We start from the raw sequence: 22855 nt of genomic DNA on the forward strand, positions 1-22855 counted from the left end.
ACTGATGGACATGACTGACCCCTGGTCACAGCTGAGAGGGTCTGGAACTGATTCACAGGGGTGCTGCAGGATATGGGCCCTGGGCCCATGGCTTGTCTCCTTCCAGGTTTCTCATTGAGCAGAACTGCTCCCAGACCCTGGCTGACAGAAAGTAGAGCCAAACTTACAGGGCTACTTTAAGATTCACAGTGAGACTAATGTGAGCAAGTCTAGCTCCAGGGGCACAGATGTGTGTGCTTTCAGGCAGGTCCCAGGTTGAGCAAAACTCCTGACCTGTGGCTGCATGAAACTGGAGCAAAGTTTCAGTGCCACTTCAGGATTCCCATTTGGGTCAGTGTTGGCAGTTCTACATCCAGGGGCACAGATGGATGTTTTTCCCTGAGGGTCCCTGTGTGGACAGAACTTTTTCCAGACCATGACTGAGAAGTGATGGAGATGGATTTTGCCTTATTCAGGGGCCACAGACAGGATCACGGTCTTCAGGCCTGTCACCTGAATCTCAAGTGGGAATGAATCCTCCTGGATTCTTGGAAGATTTTTTGAGTGGCAGGACCAAGACCAAGTGAGCCATAGCTAAATCTACAGTCAGATATAGCAATTTTTTTGTTTTGTATCCAGAACCATGATCAATAAGCCTACCCTTCGGCTAAGGACTTGTCCTCAAATTGTCCTCCTTGATCTTGGGCTCCAGCTGGGTGTCAGAAATTGTGACCTGGATTGCAAAGCTCCCATAAAGGCAGTTGTGTTTGGCATGGCTGCCACATTATGTTGTGAGAAATATGCATGGGGGCCTCCTATTCTGTCATCTTGCTTATGTTTCTAATCTTGTATGTTTCCCTTTCTGAAATATATATCAAATTTGTCTGATTTTTAGATTCAAAAGTTCTGAAATAAAATGCTGAAATGTACGCATTGTATAAGATGTAAATTAGATTACTAGTGGGTACCACATATTTATTAATATGTTTGATTATAAGTTTAAGTTTACTGCAAGCAAAAAAGAATTGTTAAGATTTATATATTTTTTTAGCCTGTATTTAAATGATGTATAATGTAATCCCAAATACTGACTTTACATTTCAGTAATTCTCACCGTAGTTTGCAACATTTATGTTGTTCCTGTATTTGGAAATAGAAAGCTTTTTTTTTTAGCTTCTAAAGACTTTATTATAGCCATTATATTTTAGTAAGAATAGCACCAATATATTGATAACATGATAAAGAAGTCTTCCTAGTGTCTTTTGAATATTTACTCATTAAAATTTTCTCATTAGAGCTAATTATTAATGATTGTAATGCATTTCCTGTGACATTTTACTGCCATTCATTGAATGGCATTGATTCAAAATGCCTGTTCTTCATGGGTGCACACAGTTGATAGTTGTAAATATCTAAAGCATTATTTTTTAATAGAATATCTATGATGTATTTATTATTTTATGCACTAAAATTTCTCTTATTCTTGTTATTGATTCCGTATGATTGTGTTTCTTTTTTTTCAGATAGGTTTCCTTAGATCAGTTAATTGTATTTTTGCTTTTCAACCTTGATATTATGAATTGGATGATAATTTTCAACTCTGTACACTTTAAGACAATATGATGTTTAGATATGAATTAGCTATATGCCTGTTGCTTATAAAATACTACGTGTTATTCATCTGTATAAATATTGCCTCTACTTTGTTCATGACTTATCTTGTATATTTTTTTTTCTTAGCTGTTAATGATTGCTTTATTCTGTCTAGATGAGTAGTTAAGGAAATAATCTTAAATTCACAATCTATTGTTTGGATCTATATAATTATGTGAGAGGAACACTTTTGTTCTTTGAAGGTGATTTTTGAAACATTTTATAACTATCTCTTTTAGGTAGTCACATTTTTAATGGTGAAAACATATAATTGTCATCTCAAACATTTTTAAGTGTACAGTTTATTAGTGTTAAGTATAGTCATATTGTTTTACAGGTTTGTAGATCATTTTTATTTTACGGAAGTCAAAGTGAATACCCATTAAACAACAAATTGTCCTTTCCACACTTCTCTCCAGCTCCTGAAGAGCACCATTCTGCCTAATGTTTCTATGAGTTTGGCTACTGTAGATACTTTATGTAAGTGTAATTAAACAGTGTCTCTTTCTTTTTGACTATCTTATTTCACCTGACATAATGTCCTCAAGGTTTGTCCTTATTAATACTTGTCAAAATGTCTCTGATTTTTAAGGCTCAGTAATGTTCTGTTGTGTATGTGTGCCACATTTGTTTAATCTGCTCATCCATAAAGGGACATTTTGATTGCTTCCAGGTATTGTCTTTTGGGAGTAATGCTGCAGGGTACATGGGTGTGCAAACATCTATTCCGCGTTCTGTTTTGAATATGTTTGGAATATTTCGGATACACGGATGTAGTACCATGTGTATGTTCTTGCTTTTTGTTGTCTCACCCTTTGATATTATATCCAAAAAATCATTGCCAAGACCAATTTTCATGACCAAGCTTTCCACTTCTGTATTTTTCTAGGAGTTTTATATTTATAGGTTTTATGTTTAAGTTTTAGTTTGCTTTTTAAATTGATACAATGTTAATTGTACATATTTACGGAGTACAATTATATATATGTGTGTGTGTTGTATAATGATCATATCAGGATGTTTAGTGCATTACCTCATGTATTTGGTAATTCTTAGTGGTGAGAACATTCAAAAGTCTCTCTTCTAGCTTTTTTTTTTTTTTTTTTTAACTTTTATTGTTTGTAGAGACAGGATCTCATTCTGTTACCCAGGCTGAAGTGCAGTGGCACAATTGTAGTTCACCATAGCTTCAAACTCTTGGGCTCAAGTGATCCTCCTGCCTCAGCTCCCCAAGTCGTTAGGACTACAGGCATATGCCACCGTGCCTGGCTAATTTTAAAAAATTTTTGCAGAGATAGGGTCTCACTACATTGTCCAGGCTGGCCTTGAACTCCTGACCTTAAGTGGTGCTCCTGCTTCCGCCTCCCAAAGTACAGGGATTATAGGCATGTTACACTGTGACTGGCCTTTTATAGCTATTTTGTAATATGCAATAACCTTCTATTAACCATTGTTACTGTACTGTGTAATAGAACACCAGAACTTACTTCTCCTATGTAATTGTAACTTTATACCTGTTAACCAACCTCTTTCTATTCCTCCCCCTTCAGTCTCTGGTAACCACTGTTATACTCTGCTTATATCAGCTTTTTTTCCTTTTCTTTTTTTTTTTTTTTTTTTTTTAAGACAGAGTCTTGCTCTGTTGCCCAGGCTGGAGTGCAGTGGCGTGATCTCAGCTCACTGCAACCTCTGCCTCCTGGGTTCAAGGTATTCTCCTGCCTCAGCCTCCTGAGTAGCTGTGATTACAGGCATGCACCACCATGCCCAGCTAATTTTTTTGTATTTTTAGTAGAGACAGGGTTTCAACATATTGGCCAGACTGGTCTTGAACTCTTGAACTAAAATGATCCACCCCTCTTGGCCTCGCAAAGTGCTGGGATTAGAGGTGTGAGCCACTGTGCCCTGCCCGCCTGCCTGCCCTTTCTTTTCTCTTTTCTTTTCTCTTTTCTTTTCTTTCTCTCTCTCTTTCTTTCTTTTTTTCTTTCTTTCTTTTCAGGTTACTCATTTGAGTAAGATCATGAAGGGTTTATCTTTCTGTATATGGCTTATTCACTTAACATGATATCTCATGGTTCATCCATGTTATTGCAAAGGACAGGATTTTATTCTTTTTGAATGGCTGAATAGTAATTCATTGTGCATTTACACCACATTTTCTTTATCCATTTATCTCTTGGTGTACATTTGGATTGATTTCATATCTTGGCTGTTATAAAGAGTGCTGCAGTAAACATGGGAATGCAGCTATGTTTTTGACACATTGATTTCCTTTCTTTTGGATATATACCCAATAGTGGAATTGCTGAATCATATGACAGCTGTATTTTTAATTTTTCAGGAACCTCCATACTCTTTTATAGTGGCCATACTACTTTACAATCCCATCAACAGTATATATGTGTTCGTTTTTCTTCACATCCTCACCAATACTTGTTTTAGTTATATTTTTTGTCTTTTTGATTATAGTCATTTTAACTGGAGTGTGGTGGTATCTCATTGTGGTTTATATTTGCACTCCCTTGATGATTAGTGATGTTGAGCATCTGTTTATGCACCTTTTGGCCATTTGTATGTCTTCTTTTCACTAATGTCTATGAAGGTCTGTGGCACATTTTTAAATTGGATTGTATGTTTGTTTTATTTTGAGATTTCAAATTTCTTATATACTCAATATTAACCTCTTGTCATATGTATAGTTTGCAAATGTTTTCTCCCATTGTCTAGGTTGTCTCTTCACTCTGTTATTTCATTTCATATGCAAAAGTCTTTTAGGTTGATGTAATCTCATTTGCCTATTTTTGCTTAGGTTGCCTTTGCTTTGAAGTCGGAATTTCCAAGTCCGATGTTGTAAAGTATTTGCCCTGTTTTCATCTAATAGTTTCATAGTTTAGGGCATTACATTTAAGTCTAAAATCCATTTTGAGTTGGTTTTTGTATATGATGAGGGTTAGGGGTCTAGTCTTACTCTTCTGTAGATGGATATTCAATTTTTCCTGCACCATTTATTAAAGAGATTGTCTTTTCCCCAAAGTGTGTTCTTGGCATCTTTGTTGAAAATCAGTCAGCTTTAGGAGCATGAATTTATTTATGGACTCATTGGGCATATTGGTCTATGTGTTTGTTTTAATGCCAGTATAATGCTGTTTGGGATACTGTAGCTTTGTAATAAATTTTGAAGTCAGGTAGTGTGATGCCTTGAGCCTGCTTTGTTCCTTTTGCTCAGGATTGCTTTGGCTATTCAGGGTATTTTGTGGTTCCATGTACATTTAGTTTTTTTTTTTTTCTATTTTTGTGAAGAATGTCATTGGTATTCTGATCGAAATTGCGTTAAATCTATAGGTCACTTTGGGTAACATGCCCATTTTAATAATATTCTTTTTTTTTTTTTTTTTTTAAGATGGAGTCTTGCTCTTGTCACCCAGGTTGGAGTGCAATGGCGCGATTTTGGCTTACTGCAACCTCCGCTTCCTGGATTCAAATGATTGTCCTGCCTCAGCCTCCCAAGTAGCTGGGATTACAGGCACCCACCACCACGCCCAGCTAATTTTTGTATTTTTTTGATAGAGACGGGGTTTCACCATGTTGACCAGGCTGGTCTTGAACACCTGACCTCAGGTGATCCACCCGTCTCAGCTTCCCAAAGTGCTGGGATTACAGGCGTGAGCCACTGCGCCTGGCCCATTTTAATAATATTCTTCCAATATATAAACACAATATATTTTCATCTATTCACATGTATTTCATTTTTTCATCCATGTTTTATGATTTTCAGTGTAGAGATCTTTCACTTTTTTATTTAAGTTTATTGCTGGGTATGTTAATTTTTTATAGTTATTTGTATACACAGAAAAAGTATTTGACAAAATTTAACTTTCTTTATAGTGAAAACTCTAAGCAAATTATGTATAGAAGGTATGTATCTCAACACAGTAAATATGACAGTGTTAATATATCAAACAGGGAAAAGATGAAAGCTTTTTCTCTGAGATCTGTAACATGATAAGGATACCAATTTTCACCACTCCTATTCAACATAGTACTAGAAGTTCTAGCCAGAGCAATTAGTCAAGAGAAAGAAATAAAAGGCATCCAAATTGGAATGGAAAAATGAAATCGTCCTTGTTTACAGACAATATGACCTTGTATATAATAAAAACATAAACATGACACAAAAAACCTCTTAGAACTAATGAACAAGTTCTGTGAAGTCGCAGGATACAAAATCAACATAGAAATTTCAGTGGCATCTCTGTGTGCTGATAGAAAACCATCTGAAAAAGAAAATAAAAAATGTGAGTTACAGTAGCTACAAAAAATAAGTCAGTCCATTTTGAGTTCATGTTTGTAAATGTGCAAGGTAAGGTCCAACTTTATTTTTTCCCTTGTGGATATCCAATATGCCCAATCCTATTTGTTGAAGAGACTGTCCCTTTTCTCATTGTGAATTCTTGGAACCCTTGTTGAATATAAGTTTACTATATACATGAGTGTTTATTTCTGGACTCTCCAATCTGTTTCATCTTTTATTTATCTTTATGTCAGTAGCAGACTGTTTTGAGTACAGTAGCTTTGTAGTATATTTTGAAATCAGAAAGTATGATGCCTCTTTGTTTTTCTTTGCCAAGATTGTTTATCCATCTGTGGAAGATTATTTATCCATCTGTGGTCTCTTGAGATTCCGTAGACATTTTAGACTATGTTAATACTTGTGCAAAAAGTTCCATTAATATTTTGATGGAGAGTACATTGAATCTGTAGATCACTTTAGGTAGTATTGACATCTTAACAGTATTGTCTTCAAAATCTTGAACAAGAGTGTGTTTGAGAGTTTATTTAATTTCCACATATTCATGGACATGCCATTTTTCTTTCTGTTTTTAATTTCTAGTTTTATTCTGTTGTAGTAAGAAGTGATGCTTTGTGTGATTGTCATCTGCTTAAATTTGGTAAAACTTTTTTTGCAGCTTAACAGGTTGTCTATTGGTGATCATGTGCCATATATGGTTATGGATATTGTGTATTCTGCTGTTGAATGGTTAGTTCTGTATATGACTATTAGGTCTAATGGTCTATAGTGTTGTTCAGGTCCTCTGTTTCCTTATTGATCTTTTGTCTCTTATTCTTTCCATTACTGAAAGTGGAGTATGGAAGTCTCCTACTACTATTGTACTGCTGGCTACTTATTGCTTCAATTCTGTAAAAGTTTGCTAGTTGCTGCATATATTTGAGAGGTGTGATGTTAGGTGCATATATGTTAATATTTATTATAGCTTCCTAGACAGTGAACCCGTTTATAATTATATAATGCTCTTTCTTGTCTCTTGTAACATGTTTTGATGTAACATGTATTTTAACTAATATGACAGTATTTTACTTTGCACACTATTTTTTTTCCATTCTTTCATGTTCAGCTCATATGTGTTCTTAGATCTAAAGTTGGTTTTCCCTAGAAAGCATGGAGTTAGATCTTGTTTCTTGAATTTATTCAGCCAAATTATGTCTTTTGAATTTATTCATTTATGTATAAAGTAATTACTGAAAGGTATGACTCACCATTGCATTTTGTTCAATTTTTTGTTTTGGGTCTTGTATCTATTTTGGTCCCGTTTTCTTGCTATCTTCCGTAGTGTTCTGTTGATTTTTGTAATGACACGTTTTAATTCCTTTCCCACTTCTCTCTGTGTATCTATTATAGGTACTTGCTTTGTGGTGACCATAGATATTATGTAAAACATCTTAAAGTTACAACAATTTACCTCAAGCTGCTAACCTTAATTGCATACAAAAATCCTGCCTCTTTATGAACTCTCCATTGTATTTTATTGATATCACAAATTATATCACTTTATATTGTGAATCCATTAGCACAGATTTGTGGTTATTTTTAAGTGTTTGACTTCAAATCTATAGCAGAATTAAAAGTATTCTCTGCACTGTCGTCATAATACAGAATATTTTATTGTGTATATAATTACTGTTACCAGAACACTTTCTATTTTTATATAATTTTGTGTTACTACTCACCATCATTTTATTTTTCAATGTGAAGAACTGCCTCTATTTAGCAGTTCTTTTAGAACAGATCTAGTGGATATGAATTCATTCAGCTTTTGTGGATTTTGAATATTCCTTATTTCAAAATTGTTAAAGGATAGTTTTGGCAGAAAACATTTTCTTGATTGGTAGTTGTCATTATTCAGCACTTTGAATATATCATTCTTCAACTTTCTGACCTGTGAGATTTTTTGCTGAGACATTTGCTGGTCATCCTAGGAATGGGCCTTGCATATGCCAAGTCACGTTTTTTTTTTTTTCTGGCTTCTAAATTCTCTTTGTTCGTAACTTTTGAATCTCTGATTATAATGTGTCTTGTTGTGGATCTCTTTGTGTTGCTACTAATTAGAGTTGGTAGAGTTTCATTAAATTTTAGGCCATTTTCTCCCTCAAATTTGGAAAATTCTCAGCCATCATTTCTTAAAATAAAGTTTCTACTCTTTCCTCTCTCTTTGCATTTTAGAATTCCCATTATTAGTAAATTGGCCTATTGGGAACAGGCCCCCAAATCTGGCCATAAACTGGTCCCAAAACTGACCATAAACAAAATCTCGGCAGCACTGTGACATGTTCGTGATGGCCATAACGCCCATGCTGAAGGTTGTGTGTTTACCGGAATGAGGGCAAGGAACACCTGGCCCACCAGGGTGGAAAGCCGCTTAAAGGCATTCTTAAACCACAAACAGTAGCATGAGCCATCTGTGCCTTAAGGACATGCTGCTGCTACAGATAACTAGCCAGAGCCCATCCCTTTATTTTGGCCCATCCCTTTATTTTGGCCCATCCCTTTGTTTCCTGTAAGGAATACTTTTAGTTAGTCTATAATCTATAGAAACAATGCTTATCACTGGCTTGCTGTCAATAAATATGTGGGTAAATCTCTGTTCGGGGGCTCTTAGCTCTGAAGGCTGTGAGACCCCTGATTTCCCACTCCACATGCTATATTTCTGTGTGTGTGTCTTTAATTCCTCTAGCGCTGCTGGGTTAGGTCTCCATGACCGAGCTGGTCTCAGCATTGGCCTACTTGATAGTACCCCATTAGTCCCTTAGACACTCTGTTTTTTTCTTTTTGCTGTCCTGACCATATACTTTCAAATAACCTGTTATCAAGCTTGTTGGGTTATTTTTCTGCTAGATCAAGTCTGCTGTTGAACCCTCTAGTGAATCCTTAAATTTAGTTATTTTTCAGCTCCATACTTTGTGTTTTTATAGTTTTAATCTCTGTTCATAACCTCATTTTCTTCATGCATTTTTGTCTTCTTTTGTTAATTTGTCTGTGTTCTCCTTTAACTGGTTAAGCATCTTTAAAATAGATATTTTGCTAGGCAGAGTGGTGTGTGCATGTAATCCTAGCTACTTTGGAGGCTAAGGCAGGAGGATCACTTGAGGCCAGCCTGGGCAGTATTGCAAGACCCTGTGTCTAAGATTTTTTTTTTTTTAATTAGTTGTTGTGGCATGTGCCTGTAGTCCCAGTGACTCAGGAGGCTGTGTCAGGAGGATTGCTTTACCCCAGGAATTTGGGGCTAGGCTACATTGAGCTATGATTGTACCAGTGTACTCCAGTCTGAGTGACAGAGTAAGACCCCATTTTTTTCTGTTTCTTTTTTCTCTTAATATACTTTTGACTTTTATTTTAGATTCAAGGTGTACATGTGTTGGTTCATTACATGGGTATATTGCATTACACTGGTTTGATGTCTGAATGATCCCATCATCCAGATAATGAGCATAGTGCCTAATAGATAGTTTTTCAGCCCTTGCTTCCTTCCTTTACTGCCCCCATGAGTCCCCATTGTCTCTTTTCCCCATCTTTATGTCCATATGTACCCAATGTTTAGTTCCCACTTATAAGAACATGGTCTTTGGTTTTCTGTTCCTGTGTGTTAATTTACTTAGGATAACAGCTGCATCCATGTTGTTGCAAAGGACATGATTTTATTTTTTTTTATGGCTGCATAGTATTCCACGGTGTATATGTACCACATTTTCTTTAGCCAGTCCACCATTGATGGGCATCTAGGCTGATTCCATGTTTTTGCTATTGTGAATAGTGCTGTGATGAACATATGAGTGCATGTGACTTTTTGGTAGAACAATTCATTTTCCATTGGGTATATACTGAGTAATAGAATTGTTGGGTCAAATGGTAGTTCTGAGTTCTTTCAGAAATCTCCAAACTGTTTTTCACAGTGACTGAGCTAATTTAATTACATTCCCATCATCAGTGTATAAGTATTATCTTTACTGCTGGCACTTGCCAGCATCTGTTTTTTGACTTTTCAGTAATCACTATTCTGAGTGGTGTAAATAGTATCTCAGTGTGGTTTTGATTTGCATTTTTCTGATGGGTAGTGATGTGTAACATTTTTTCGTATGCTTGTTGGCTGCTTGTATGTCTTCTTTTGAGAAGTGTCTGCTCTTGCCCTTTGCCCACTTTTTAATGGGGTTATTTTTTTTCTTGTTAATTTAAATTTCATATGGATTCTGGAATTAGGCCTTTGTCAGGTAGATAGTTTGTGAATATCTTCTCCTGTTCTGTAGGTTATTGATTCTTCTCACAGTTTCTTTTGCTGTGCAGAAACTCTTTAATTAGGTCCCATTTGTCAATTTTTGTTTTTGTTACAATTGCTTTTGAGAATTTAGCCATAAATTCTTTGCCAAAGTCAATGTCTAGAATGGTATTTGCCAGATTTTCTTCTAGTATTTTTATTAAGTTTCTGAATTTAAATCTTTAATCATCTTGAGTTAATTTTTATATATGGTGAAATGTAGGAGTCTATGTTCATTCGTTTGCATGTGGTTAGTCAGTCATCCTAGAACCATTTATTAAATAGGGAGTCCTTTCACTATTGCTTATTTTTGTTGACTTTGTGGAACATCAGATGATTGTAAGTGTGTGCCTCTATTTATTTCTGGGTGCTCTATTCTGTTCCATCGGTCTGTGTGTCCTTTTTTTAAAAAAGTTTTTTGTTTTTCTTTATTTCCTCAAAAAAAAAAAAGATGGGGGATACATTTGCAGAACATGCAGGTTTGTTACATAGGTATATGTGTGCCATGGTGGTTTGCTGCACCTGTTGACCCATCGTCTATGTTCCTTCCCCTCACCCACCCACCCAGCCCCCACCAGGCCCTGGTGTGTGTTGTTCTCCTCTCTGTGTCCATGTGTTCTCATTGTTCAACTCCCACTTATAAGCGAGAACATGCAGTGTTTTGGTTTTCTGTCCCTGTGTTAGTTTGCTGAGGATGATGACTTCCAGCTTCATTCACGTCCCTGCAAAGGACATGATCTCATTCTTTTTTATGGCTTCATAGTATTCCATGGTGTTTATGTACCACAGTTTCTTTATCCAGTCTATCATTGATGGGTATTTGGGTTGGTTCCCTGTCTTTGCTATTGTAAATAGTTCTGCAGCAAACATACGTGTGCATGTGTCTTTATAGTAGAATGATTTATATTCCTTTGGGTATATACCCAGTAATGGGATTGCTGGGTCAAATAGTGTTTCTGATTCTTGATCCTTGAGGAATCACCACACTGTCTTCCACAGTGGCTGAACTAATTTACATTCCCACTAACATTGTAAAAACGTTTCCATTTCTCCACAGCCTGGCCAGCATCTGTTGTTTCTTGACTTTTTAATGATTGCCATTCTGACTGGCATGAGATGGTGTCTCATTATGGTTTTGATTTGCATTTATCTGATGATCAGTCATGTTGAGATGTTTTTCTTATGTTTGTTGGTTGCATAAATGTCTTCTTTTAAGAAGTGTCTGCTCATATCCTTTGCCCACTTTTTGATGAGGTTGTTTTTTTCTTGTAAATTTGTTTAAGTTTCTTATAAATTCTGGATATTAGACCTTTGTCAGATGGGTGGATTGTAAACATTTTTCCCATTCTGTAGGTAACCAGGCTTTTAGTTTAATTAGATCCCATTTGTCAATTTTGGTTTTCGTTGCAATTGCTTTTGGTGTTTTAGTCATGAAGTCTTTGCCCATGTCTATGTCCTCAATAGTATTGCCAAGATTTTCTTCTAGGGTTTTTATGGTTTTGGGTTTTACATTTAAGTCTTTAAGTCTTTAGTCCATCTCGAGTTAGTTTTTGTATAAGGTGCAAGAAAAGGGTCTAGTTTCTGTTTTCTGCATATGGCTAGTCAGTTTTCCCAGCACCATTTATTAAATAGGGAATCCTTTCCCCATTGCTTGTTTTTGTCAGGTTTGTTGAAAATCAGATGGTTGTAGATGTATGGTGTTATTTCTGAGGTCTCTATTCTGTTCCATTGGTCTATATATCTGTTTTGGTACCAGTACCGTGCTGTTTTGGTTACTGTGGCCTTTTAGTGTAATTTGAAGTCAGGTAGCGTGATGCCTCCAGCTTTGTTCTTTTTGCTTAGGACTGTCTTGGCTATATGGGGTCTTCTTTGATTCCATATGAAATAAAAGTAGTGTTTTTCTAATTCTGTGAAGAATGTCAATGGTAGTTTGATGGGGATAGTATTTAATCTATAAATTACTTTGGGCAGTATGACCATTTTCACAATGTTGATTCTTCCTATCCATGAGGATGGAATATTTTTCCATTTGCTTGTGTCCTCTCTTATTTTCTTGAGCAGTGGTTTGAAGTTCTTCTTGAGGAGTTCCTTCACATCCCTTATTAGCTGTATTCCTAGGTATTTTATTCTGTTTGTAGCAATTGTGAATGGGAGTTTATTCATGATTTAACTCTCTGCTTGTCTATTCTTGTTGTAAAGGAATGCTTGTGATTTTTGCACATTGATTTTGTATCCTGAGACTTTTCTGAAGTTGCTTATCAGTTTAAGGAGTTTTTTTGGCTGAGATGACTGGTTTTCTAAATATAAAATTATGTCATCTGCAAACAGAGACAAATTGACTTCCTCTCTTCCTATTTGAATACCCTTTATTTCTTTCTCTTGCCTGATTGCCCTGGCCAGAACTTTCAATACTGTGTTGAATAGGAGTGGTGAGAAATGGCATTCTTGTCTTGTACTGATTTTCAAAGGGAATACTTCCAGCTTTTGCTCATTCAATATGATATTGGCTATGAGTTTGTCATAAATAGCTCTTATTATTTTCAGATATGTTCCATCAATACCTAGTTTATTGAGAGTTTTTAACATGAAGGAATGATAAATTTTATCAAAGGCCTTTTCTGTATCTATTGAGATAATCATGTGGTTTTTGTCTTTGGTTCTGTTTATATGATGGATTACGTTTATTGATTTGCATATATTGAACCAACCTCACATCCCAGGGATGAAGCCAACTTGATCGTGGTGGATAAGTTTTTTGATGTGCTGCTGGATTCAGTTTGCTAGTATTTTATTGAGGGTTTTCACATCAATGTTCATTGGGGTATTAGCCTGAAGTTTTCTTTTTTTGTTGTCTCTCTTCCCAGTTTTGGTACCAGGATGATGCTGGCTTCATAAACTGAGTTATTGAGGAGTCCCTCCTTTTCAATTGTTTGGAATAGTTTCAGAAGGAATGTTACCAGCTCCTCATTGTACTTCTGGTAGAATTCGGCTGTGAATCCATCTGGTCCTGGGCATTTTTTGGTTGGTAGGCTATTATTGCCTCAATTTCAGAACTTGTTATTGGTCTATTCAGGGATTCGACTTCTTCCTGGTTTAGTATTGGGAGGGTGTATGTGTCCAGGAATTTATCCATTTCTTCTGGATTTTCTAGTTTACTTGTGTAGAGATATTTATGGTATTCTCTGGTGGTAGTTTGTGTTTCTGTGAGGTCAGTGGTGGTATCCCCTTTATCACTTTTTATTGTGTCTATTTGATTATTTTCTCTTCTTTATTAGTCTAGCTAGTGGTCAATCTATTTTGTTAGCTTTTTCAAAAAACTAGCTCCTTGGTTCATTTATTTTTTGGAGGGTTTTTCATGTCTCTATCTCCTTCAAGTCTGCTCTGATCTTGGTTATTTCTTGTCTTCTGCTAACTCTTGGATTAGTTTGCTCTTGCCTCTCTAGCTCTTTTAATTGTAATGTTAGGGTGTTGATTTGAGATTTTTCTAGCTTTCTGTTGTGGGCATTTAGTGCTATAAATTTCCCTCTTAACACTGCTTTACCTGCATCCCAGAGATTCTGGTACGTTGTCTCTTTGTTCTCATTGGTGTCAAAGAACTTCTTGATTTCTGCCTTAATTTCATTATTTTCCCAGGAATCATGCAGGAGCAGGTTCTTCAATTTCCATGTAATTGTATGGTTTTGAGTGAGTTTCTTAATGGTGATTTCTAATTTGGTTGCAGTGTGGTCTGTGAGACTGTTTGTTATGATTTCAGTTATTTTGTATTTGCTGAAGAGTGTTATACTTCCAATTATGTGGTTGATTTTAGAATAAGTGCCATCTGGCACTGAGAAGAATGTATATTCTGTTGATTTGGAATGGAGAGTTCTGTAGATGTCTATTAGGTCCACTTGATCCAGGGCTGAGTTTAAGTCTTGAATATCCTTGTTAATTTTCTGTCTTGTTGATCTGTCTAATATTGACAGTGGAGTGTTAAAGTCTTCCACTGTTATTGTATGGGAGTCTATGTCTCTGTAAGTCTCTAAGAACTTGTTTTATGAATATGGGTGTTCCTGTATTGGGTGCATATATATTTAGAATAGTTAGCTCTTCTTGTTGAGTTGTTCCCTTTACCATTATGTAATACTCTTCTTTGCCTGTTTTGATATTTGTTGGTTTAAAGTCTATTTTGTCAGAAACTAGGATTGCAACCCCTGCTTTTTTTTTTCTTTCCATTTGCTTGGTAAATTTTCCTTTATCCCTTTATTTAGAGCCTATATGTGTCTTTGCACGTGAGATGGGTGTCCTGACAGCAAACCAATTGGTCTTGACTCTTTATCCAATTTGCAAGTCTGTGTCTTTTAATTGAGACATTTAGCCCATTTATATTTAAGGTTAGTATCGTTATGTGTGAATTTGATCCCGTCATCATGATGCTATTTCGTTGTTTTGTGCACTAGTTGATGCGGTTTCTTCACAGTGTCATTAGTCTTTATGTTTTTATGTTTTTCCAGTGGCTGGTACCAGTTTTTCCTTTCCATTTTTAGTACTTCTTTCAGTAGCTCTTGCAAGGCAGGCATGGTGGTAATGAAATCCCTCAGCATTTGCTTGTCTGGAAAAGGTTTTATTTCTCCTTCGCTTTTGTAGCTTAGTTTGGCTGGATATGAAATTCTGGGTTGGAAATTCTTTTCTTTAAGAATGTTGAATATTGGCCCCCAGTCTCTTCTGACTTACAGAATTTCTGCTGAGAGGCCTACTGTTAGTCTGATAGATTTCCCTTTTTAGGTGACCTGGCCTTTCTTTCTGGCTGCCCTTAACATTGTTTCCTTCATTTCGACCTTGGAGAATCTGATGAGTATGTGTCTTGGGGTTAATGTTCTCATGGAGTATCTTAGTAGTGGTCTCTGTATTTCCTGAATTTGCATAGTGGCCTGACTTCTAGGTTAGGGAAGTTCACCTGGATAATATCCTGAATTATGTTTTCCAGCTTGTTTCCATTCTCCTCATCTTTTTCAGGTACTCCAATCAATCATAGGTTCAGTCTTTTTGTGAAGTCACGTATTTCTTGGAGGCTTTGTTCATTCCTTTTTATTATTTTTTTCTCTAGTCTTGTCTGCATGCCTTATTTCAGCAAGGTGGTCTTCAAATGCTGATGTCCTTTCTTCTGCCTGGTTCGTTTGACCATTGATACTTGTGTGTGCTTCATGAAGTTCTCATGCTGTGTTTCTCAGCTCCATCAGGTCATTTATGTTTCTCTGTTTTTTTATTATTATTATTATAATTTAAGTTTTAGGGTACATGTGCACAATGTGCAGGTTTGTTACACATGTATACATGTGCCATGCTGGTGTGCTGCACCCATTAACTCGTCATTTAGCATTAGGTATATCTCTTAATGCTATCCCTCCCCCCTCCCCCCACCCCACAACAGGCCCCAGTGTGTGATGTTCCCCTTCCTGTGTCCATGTGTTCTCATTGTGCAATTCCCACCTATGAGTGAGAACATGTGGTGTTTGGTTTTTTGTCCTTGCGATAGTTTGCTGAGAATGATGGTTTCCAGCTTCATCCATGTCCCTACAAAGGACATGAACTCATCCTTTTTTATGGCTGCATAGCATTCCATGGTGTATATGTGCCACATTTTCTTAATCCAGTCTATCATTGTTGGACATTTGGGTTGGTTTCAAGTCTTTGCTATTGTGAATACTGCCGCAATAAACATACGTGTCCATGTGTCTTTATAGAAGCATGATTTATAATCCTTTGGGTATATACCCAGTAATGGGATGGCTGGATCAAATGGTATTTCTAGTTCTAGATCCCTGAGGAATCGCCACACCGACTTCCACAATGGTTGAACTAGTTTACAGTCCCACCAACAGTGTAAAAGTGTTCCTATTTCTCCACATCCTCGGCAGCACCTGTTGTTTCCTGACTTTTTAATGATCGCCATTGTAACTGGTGTGAGATGGTATCTCATTGTGGTTTTGATTTGCATTTCTCTGATGGCCAGTGATGATGAGCATTTTTTCATGTGTCTTTTGGCGGCATAAATGTCTTCTTTTGAGAAGCGTCTGTTCAGGTCCTTTGCCCACTTTTTGATGGGGTTGTTTGTTTTTTTCTTGTAAATTTGTTTGAGTTCATTGTAGATTCTGGATATTAGCCCTTTGTCAGATGAGTAGATTGCAAAAATTTTCTACCATTCTGGAAGTTGCCTCTTCCCTCTGATGGTAGTTTCTTTTGCTGTGCAGAAGCTCTTTAGTTTAATTAGATCCCATTTGTCAATTTTGTCTTTTGTTGCCATTGCTTTTGGTGTTTTAGACATGAAGTCCTCGCCCATGCCTATGTCCTGAATGGTATTGCCTAGGTTTTCTTCTAGGGTTTTTATGGTTTTAGGTCTAACATTTAAGTCTTTAATCCATCTTGAATTAATTTTTGTATAAGGTGTAAGGAAGGGATCCAGTTTCAGCTTTCTACATATGGCTAGCCAGTTTTCCCAGCACCATTTATTAAATAGGGAATCCTTTCCCCATTTCTAGTTTTTGTCAGGTTTGTCAAAGATCAGATAGTTGTAGATATGCAGCATTATTTCTGAGGGCTCTGTTCTGTTCCATTGGTCTATATCTCTGTTTGGTACCAGAACCATGCTGTTTTGGTTACCGTAGCCTTGTAGTATAGTTTGAAGTCAGGTAGCGTGATGCCTCCAGCTTTGTTCTTTTGGCTTATGTTCCTCTCTAAACTGTTTATTCTAGTTAGCAGCTCCTCTAACCTTTTATCAAGGTTTTTAGCTTTTTTACATTGAGTTAGAACATGCTCCTTTAGCTCAGTGTAGTTTTTTATTACCCATTTTGTGAGGCCTACTTCTGTCAATTCTTCCGTCTCATCTTCTGTCCAGTTCTATGCCCTTGATGGAGAGATCTTGCAATCATTTGGAGAAGAGGCACTCTGGCTTTTTGGGTTTTCAGCTTTTTTTAGTTGATTCTTTCTCATCTCTGTGAGTTTGTCTAGTTTCGATCTTTAAGGCTGCTGACCCTTGGATGGGGTTTTTGTGGGAGTTTTTGTTGTTGTTGATGCTGTTGTTGTTGCTTTCTGTTTGTTTTTCTTTCAGTGGTCAAGTCCCACTCTGAACTCGGGGGGGGCACCAACCTGATGCCAGTAGGATTGCCCTTGTATAGGGTGTCTGACAACCCCTGTTGAGGGTCTCACCCTGTTGGGTGGCACATGGAATAGGACCCATTTAATGAAGCACTTTGTCCCTTGGTGGAGGTAGTGTGCTTTGCTGGGGAAAAACCCACTTGTCTGGGCTGCCTGGATTCCTCAGAACTACCAGGAGGAAAGGCTAAGTCTGTTGGTCCACAGAGACTGCTGTCACCCCTCCTGCTAGGGGCTCAGGCCCAGTGAGATCTGGGTTCTTTCCCTGAACCTCTGGCTGGAGTTAATGGAGTTCCTGCAGGGAAGCCGTGCACAGTGAGAGAGGATGGCCCGGGTCAGGCCTGAAGAGGCACTCTGGCTGCAGTCTGCCACAGCCAGTGTGTTGGGTTGTCAGGGACACATCTTGGGACCAAGCCATGCAGCCTCCCTGACTCCAGAAGGGGAAAAGCACAGCCTGGAGCTATAGAGGTGGATGTTGCCCTTCCCTCACCCTGGGAGCTTAGCATGTTATGCAGTTGTGAGCCCCAGTGCTGGCTGCTGCCCCTCTGCCAAGGAGCTCAAATGGCTTAGACAGCAGGCAGATGCAGCTGTGGTGCTTGTCGCCCCTCCCTGCAGGTGCTCTGTAGGCTTAAGCAGATTCCAGCTGAGAGGCTGTTGAGAATCTGTGCAGCCACAGGGTTGGGATGCTAAGACTCAGTGGCATGAGTTCACGAATGGGATCTTCCGATCCATGAGTTGCACAGTTCCCTGGAAGAAGCATGGTTTTCCTGGCTGAGTAGCACACTCACTCACTGACTCCTCTGGCTGGCAGGACAGGGCTCTCCTCCCCTATGTGGCTCTCAAAACCACACCACACTGTTATTACTTTCTCTGTGGATCATGCCAGCCTCCTAGTCAGTTCTGATGGGAGAATCTGGATACCTTGGTTGCTGGTGAAAGATTCACACACTTATTATTCTTTTCGATGGGAGCCTCCGAACGCTACTGTTTCTAGTCAGCCGTATTGGCCCCGCCCCTGTGTGTATTTTTATGCCAGTACCATGCTGTTTTGGTGACTGTAGGCTTATAGTATAGTTTGAAGTTGGATAATGTGAAGCCTTTGGTTTTGTTCTTTTGTTTAGGATTGCTTTGGCTATTTGGACTCTTACTTAGTTCCATATGAATTTTAGAATAGTTTTTTTCTAATTCTGTGAAAAATGACGTTGGTAGTTTGATAGGAATAGTGTGGAATCTCTAGATTGCTTTGGGCAGTATGGCCATTTTAATGATGTTGATTCTTTGAGCATGGAATGTTTTTCCAATTGTTTGTGTTGTCTATCATTTTTTTCAACAGTGTTTTATAGTTCCTCTTGTAGAGATCTTTAACCTCATTGGTTAGATCTATTCCTAGGTATTCGGTTTTTTCTTTGTGTGTGTGGCTATTGTAAATGGAATTATGTTCTTGATTTGGCTCTCAGCTTGCATGTTATTGGTGTATAGAAATGCTACTGATTTTTGTACTTTGATTTTGTATCTTAAAACTTTACTGGAGTTCCTTATCAGTTTCGGGAGCGTTTTGGCACAGTCTTTCCAGGTGTAGAATCATATGAGCAGAGATGATGTTACTTTCTTCTTTTCCTCTTTGGATGCCTTTTATTTCATTCTCTTGACTGATCTTTCTGGCTAGTACTTCCATTACTATGTTGAATAGAAGTGTTGAGAGAGGGTGTTCTTCTCTCATTCTTGTTTTTAAGGGGAATGCCTCCAGCTTTTGCTTTGTCAGTGTGTTGGCTGTGGGTTTCTCATAGATGGCTCTCATTTAGAGGTGTGTTTCTTCAATGCTTAGTTTGTTGAGGGGTTTTTTTTTTTATCATTAAGGGATGTTAAGTTTTATCAAAAGCTTATCTCATATATATTGAAATGGTGATTTTTTTTGGAGCCGGAGTCCCACTCTATCCCCCAGGCTGGAGTGCTCACTGCAACCTCCGCCTCCTGGGTTCAAATTATTCTCATGCCTCAGTCGCCAGAGTACCTGTGACTACAGGAATGTGCCACCACACCCAGCTAATTTTTGTATTTTTAGTAGAGACAGGGTTTCGCCATGTTGGCCAAGCCGGTCTCGAACTCCTGGCCTCAGGTGATCCACCGGTCTCGGCCTTCCAGAGTGCTGGGATTACAGGTGTGAGCCACTGCGCCTAGCTTTTAAATTTTGATTCTATATGGTGAATCACATTTTTAAATTTCTATATGTTAGACTAACCTTGCATTCTAGGAATAAAGCCTAGTTAATTGTAGTAAATTAACTTTGAGTATGCTGCTGGATTTGGCTTGCTACTATTTTGTTGAAGATTTTTGTGTCTATGTTCATTAGAGATATTGTCCTGTAGTTTTATTTGTTCATTGTGTCTTTGCCAGATTTTGGTAACAGAGTGATGTTGGCCTCATAGAATGAGAGGGGAGGAGTCCCTTCTTATATTTTGGAATAGTTTCAGTAGAACTGATACCAGCTCTTCCTTGTACTTCTGATATAATTCAGCTGTGAATCCATCTTGTCCAGGGCTTTTTTGGTTGGTAAATTTTTTATTACTGATTCAGTATCAGAACTTGATACTGGTTTGTTCAGGGTTTCAGTTTCTTCCCTATTCAATCTTTGGAAACTTTGTGTTTCTAGGAATTTATCCATTTCCTCTAGATGTTCTAATTTATGTGCATAGAAGTCTCTGAGAATCTTTTGTGTACCTGTGGGATCGATTGCAATGTCCCCTTTGTTGTTTCTGATTGTGCTTAGGATCTTCTGTTTTTCTTTGTTAACCTAGCTAGTGGTCTATCAATCTCGTTTACCCTTTCAAAGAACCAACTTTTGGTTTTGCTGATGCTTTGTATGGAATTTGGGGTCTCAATTAATTCAGTTATCTGATTTTAGTTATTTCTATTCTTCTACATTTGTGCTCAGCTTATTTTTCTTTTTCTAGTTTCTTTACAAGTGATGTTATATCATTAATTTGAGATCTGACTTCTTGAAATAGGCATTTCGTGTTATAAGCTTCTTTTAATGTGGCTTTAGCTGTGTCCCAAAGATTTTGGTATGTGTTTTCTCTGTTTTCACTTATTTCAAAGAACTTTTAAATTTCTGCCTTGATATCATTGTTTACTCAAAAGTTGTTGAGGAGCCAGTTGTTTAATTTCTATGCATTTCTGTGGTTTTGAGAGATCTTCTTGGTATTATTTTCTGTTTTTATTCTATTTTAGTCCAAGAGTATGACTGGTATGATTTTTTTCTTTTTAATTTATTGAGACTTGCTTTCTGGCTGAGCGTATAGGGTCAATCTTCAAGTATGTCCTGTGTGCATATGAAGGATGTATGTGTTCTGTGGTTGATGGGTGGAATATTCTGCAGATGTCTATTAGGTCCAGTTGGTCTATTCTGTAGATGCCTATTAGGTTATGTGGAATTGATGTCTAAAATTTCTTTGTGAATTTTCTGCCTCAGGGATCTAATGATGTCCATGGGATGTTGAAATACCTCACTGTTATTATGTGACTAATTCTTTTCTCAGGACTAGAAGCACTTGTTTTATGAATCTCGGTGCTCCAAAGTTTGGTGCATAGGTGTTTAGCATGTGTAGGTATTCTTGTTGAATTGAACCCTTTATCATTATGGAATACATCCTTGTCCTTTTGTATGGTTGTTGGGTTAATATTCTCATTTCTTAAAGAAGTCACAAAATGCCAGGTTCAGTTGCTGGTTTCATCCCAGCACTTTGAGAATCTGAGGCTATAGTATTCCTTGATGCCAGGAATTTTTGACCAGCCTAAATGACCTAGCAAGACCCTGGTTGTACAAAGAACTTAAAAAATTATTCAGATGTGATGGTGTGTTTTTGTAGTCATAGCCACTTGGGGAAGTGAGGTAGGGTGACTGCTTTAGGCCAGGAATTCGAGGTTCCAGTGAGCTATGATTGTACTCTGGCCTGGTGACAGTGCAAGACCTTGTCTATAAGACAAAGATAGATATTTTAAATTATTTTAAAATTAGTTAATAGATTTCTACTTCTCTAGCTTCACTTGGATATTAATATGTTAGTTAATAGATTTCTGCTTCTTTAGATTCACTTTCATTTTGGTCCTTTTATTGAGCCATGTGTTTTGGTTACTTTGATGTCTTGTGATTTTGTTGATACTTTGATCAAGTAAGAGACAGCTACCTATTCCATCTATTATGGAATGAATTTGTACATGTGAAAACTGATACCCATCAGGTACTCTAGTCATTCTGGGAGATTCTTCATACTGTTGTCAGGATGTTTCTTCTCTGGACTACTGTGTGTATTTTCCTATTAAAAAGGTTTGCTTTTTTCTTTTTCTCTTAGGAGCTTTTAATCTCCCCTTTTGTTGAGTGTCATAGGCACTACTGTCTCTCTGTTCTTGTAACAAGCATTCATGTTTGTTCTCAGTTGACCCGACATATCATTTCAACTATATCACCATTTTCTTCAGCACCACATATTAAAGGAAGCAATGGCCAGTCTTTAGATAGCCCCAGAATAACCCAGAACTTTGGACATATGTTTTACTCCTTTTATTTTTCTTTCCTGAGAGCGAAACAGAATGCGAAAAATTTTTGTGTAACTGCACTGTGCTGTGGTGCACAAATACAACAAACTTTCTTCCTTCTATATGTGACCATTCTTGGCTTTGTGTTCACCTAGGTGCTGCAAACTCACCTGGCTTTAGTCACCCTATTACATTTAAGTTCATATATCAATTGAGAAAACAAAGGGGCCTCAAGTTTTTTATTCAACTATCATGGTGTTCTCAATGTGGTATAATTTGTGTATTAGATTTATAAAGTATTTTCACCTGAATTTAGTAATTGGAATTTTGAAAACTTTTGGTATCTTTCAGATATCTTTTCTCATGATACTCAAGGCCTCTTAAGAAAGAAGCTTATAGAAGCATCATTCCAAAAAGCGATATTGGATGGATATGGGAGCTGTGGCCCTCAGAATTTAAACTTAAGGAAAGAGTGGGAAAGTGAGGGTAAGTGTGAAGGTCACAATGGATATTATGATGGACATACAAAATGTAAGACAACTACCTATAACAAAAACATCACTGTTACAGGAGGTCAAAAACATGAAAAAACTCAATTTATGTCAGTTGCTTTTTCTAAACCATGTGTTTCTGTAAGTGTCGACATCAATTTTTGAAACTTACCTTTTCTTTAAAAGGAAATTTGGATAATCCGAATAGTGACTTAGTCCATGTTTCAAATAATCATTTAAACCAATTAAAATATAGAACTGGAGTAAATGTTCAGTCAAATATTTCTGAAAAGGAGAGATTTAAAAATGAGGAGGTGATTTCTAAATATGATCAATTTGATGGGTCTTTGTTAAAAGTTTGTTTCACCAACAAATAACACCTCGTTCTGCCTGTGATCAATATAGAAAGGTCTTCATTCATTCATCATTGCTTAATCAATGTCAAGGAATAGATAATTTGGGAAA

The 22855-nt window shown here is 37.2% G+C and overlaps 1 protein-coding gene across 17 annotated transcripts in view; it reads left to right on the plus strand.

The window, feature by feature from the left end:
* The window catches only part of KRBOX5 (KRAB box domain containing 5), a 64462-nt gene that overhangs the window by 31025 nt on the left and 10582 nt on the right, over window positions 1-22855 (plus strand). For 16 of the 17 annotated variants that reach the window (XM_063597966.1, XM_055100171.2, XM_055100168.2 and 13 more), the window contains one exon: window positions 22251-22385. In XM_063597966.1, the coding sequence (XP_063454036.1) occupies window positions 22251-22385 (135 nt within the window). Of the gene's footprint in view, window positions 1-2051; window positions 2113-22250; window positions 22386-22855 lie in introns of all 17 variants that reach the window. The other variant, XM_034939989.3, reaches the window with a different exon arrangement.

This window comes from Pan paniscus, chromosome 18 (genome assembly GCF_029289425.2).
Source record: "Pan paniscus chromosome 18, NHGRI_mPanPan1-v2.0_pri, whole genome shotgun sequence".
NCBI classification, from domain to species: Eukaryota; Metazoa; Chordata; class Mammalia; order Primates; family Hominidae; genus Pan; species Pan paniscus.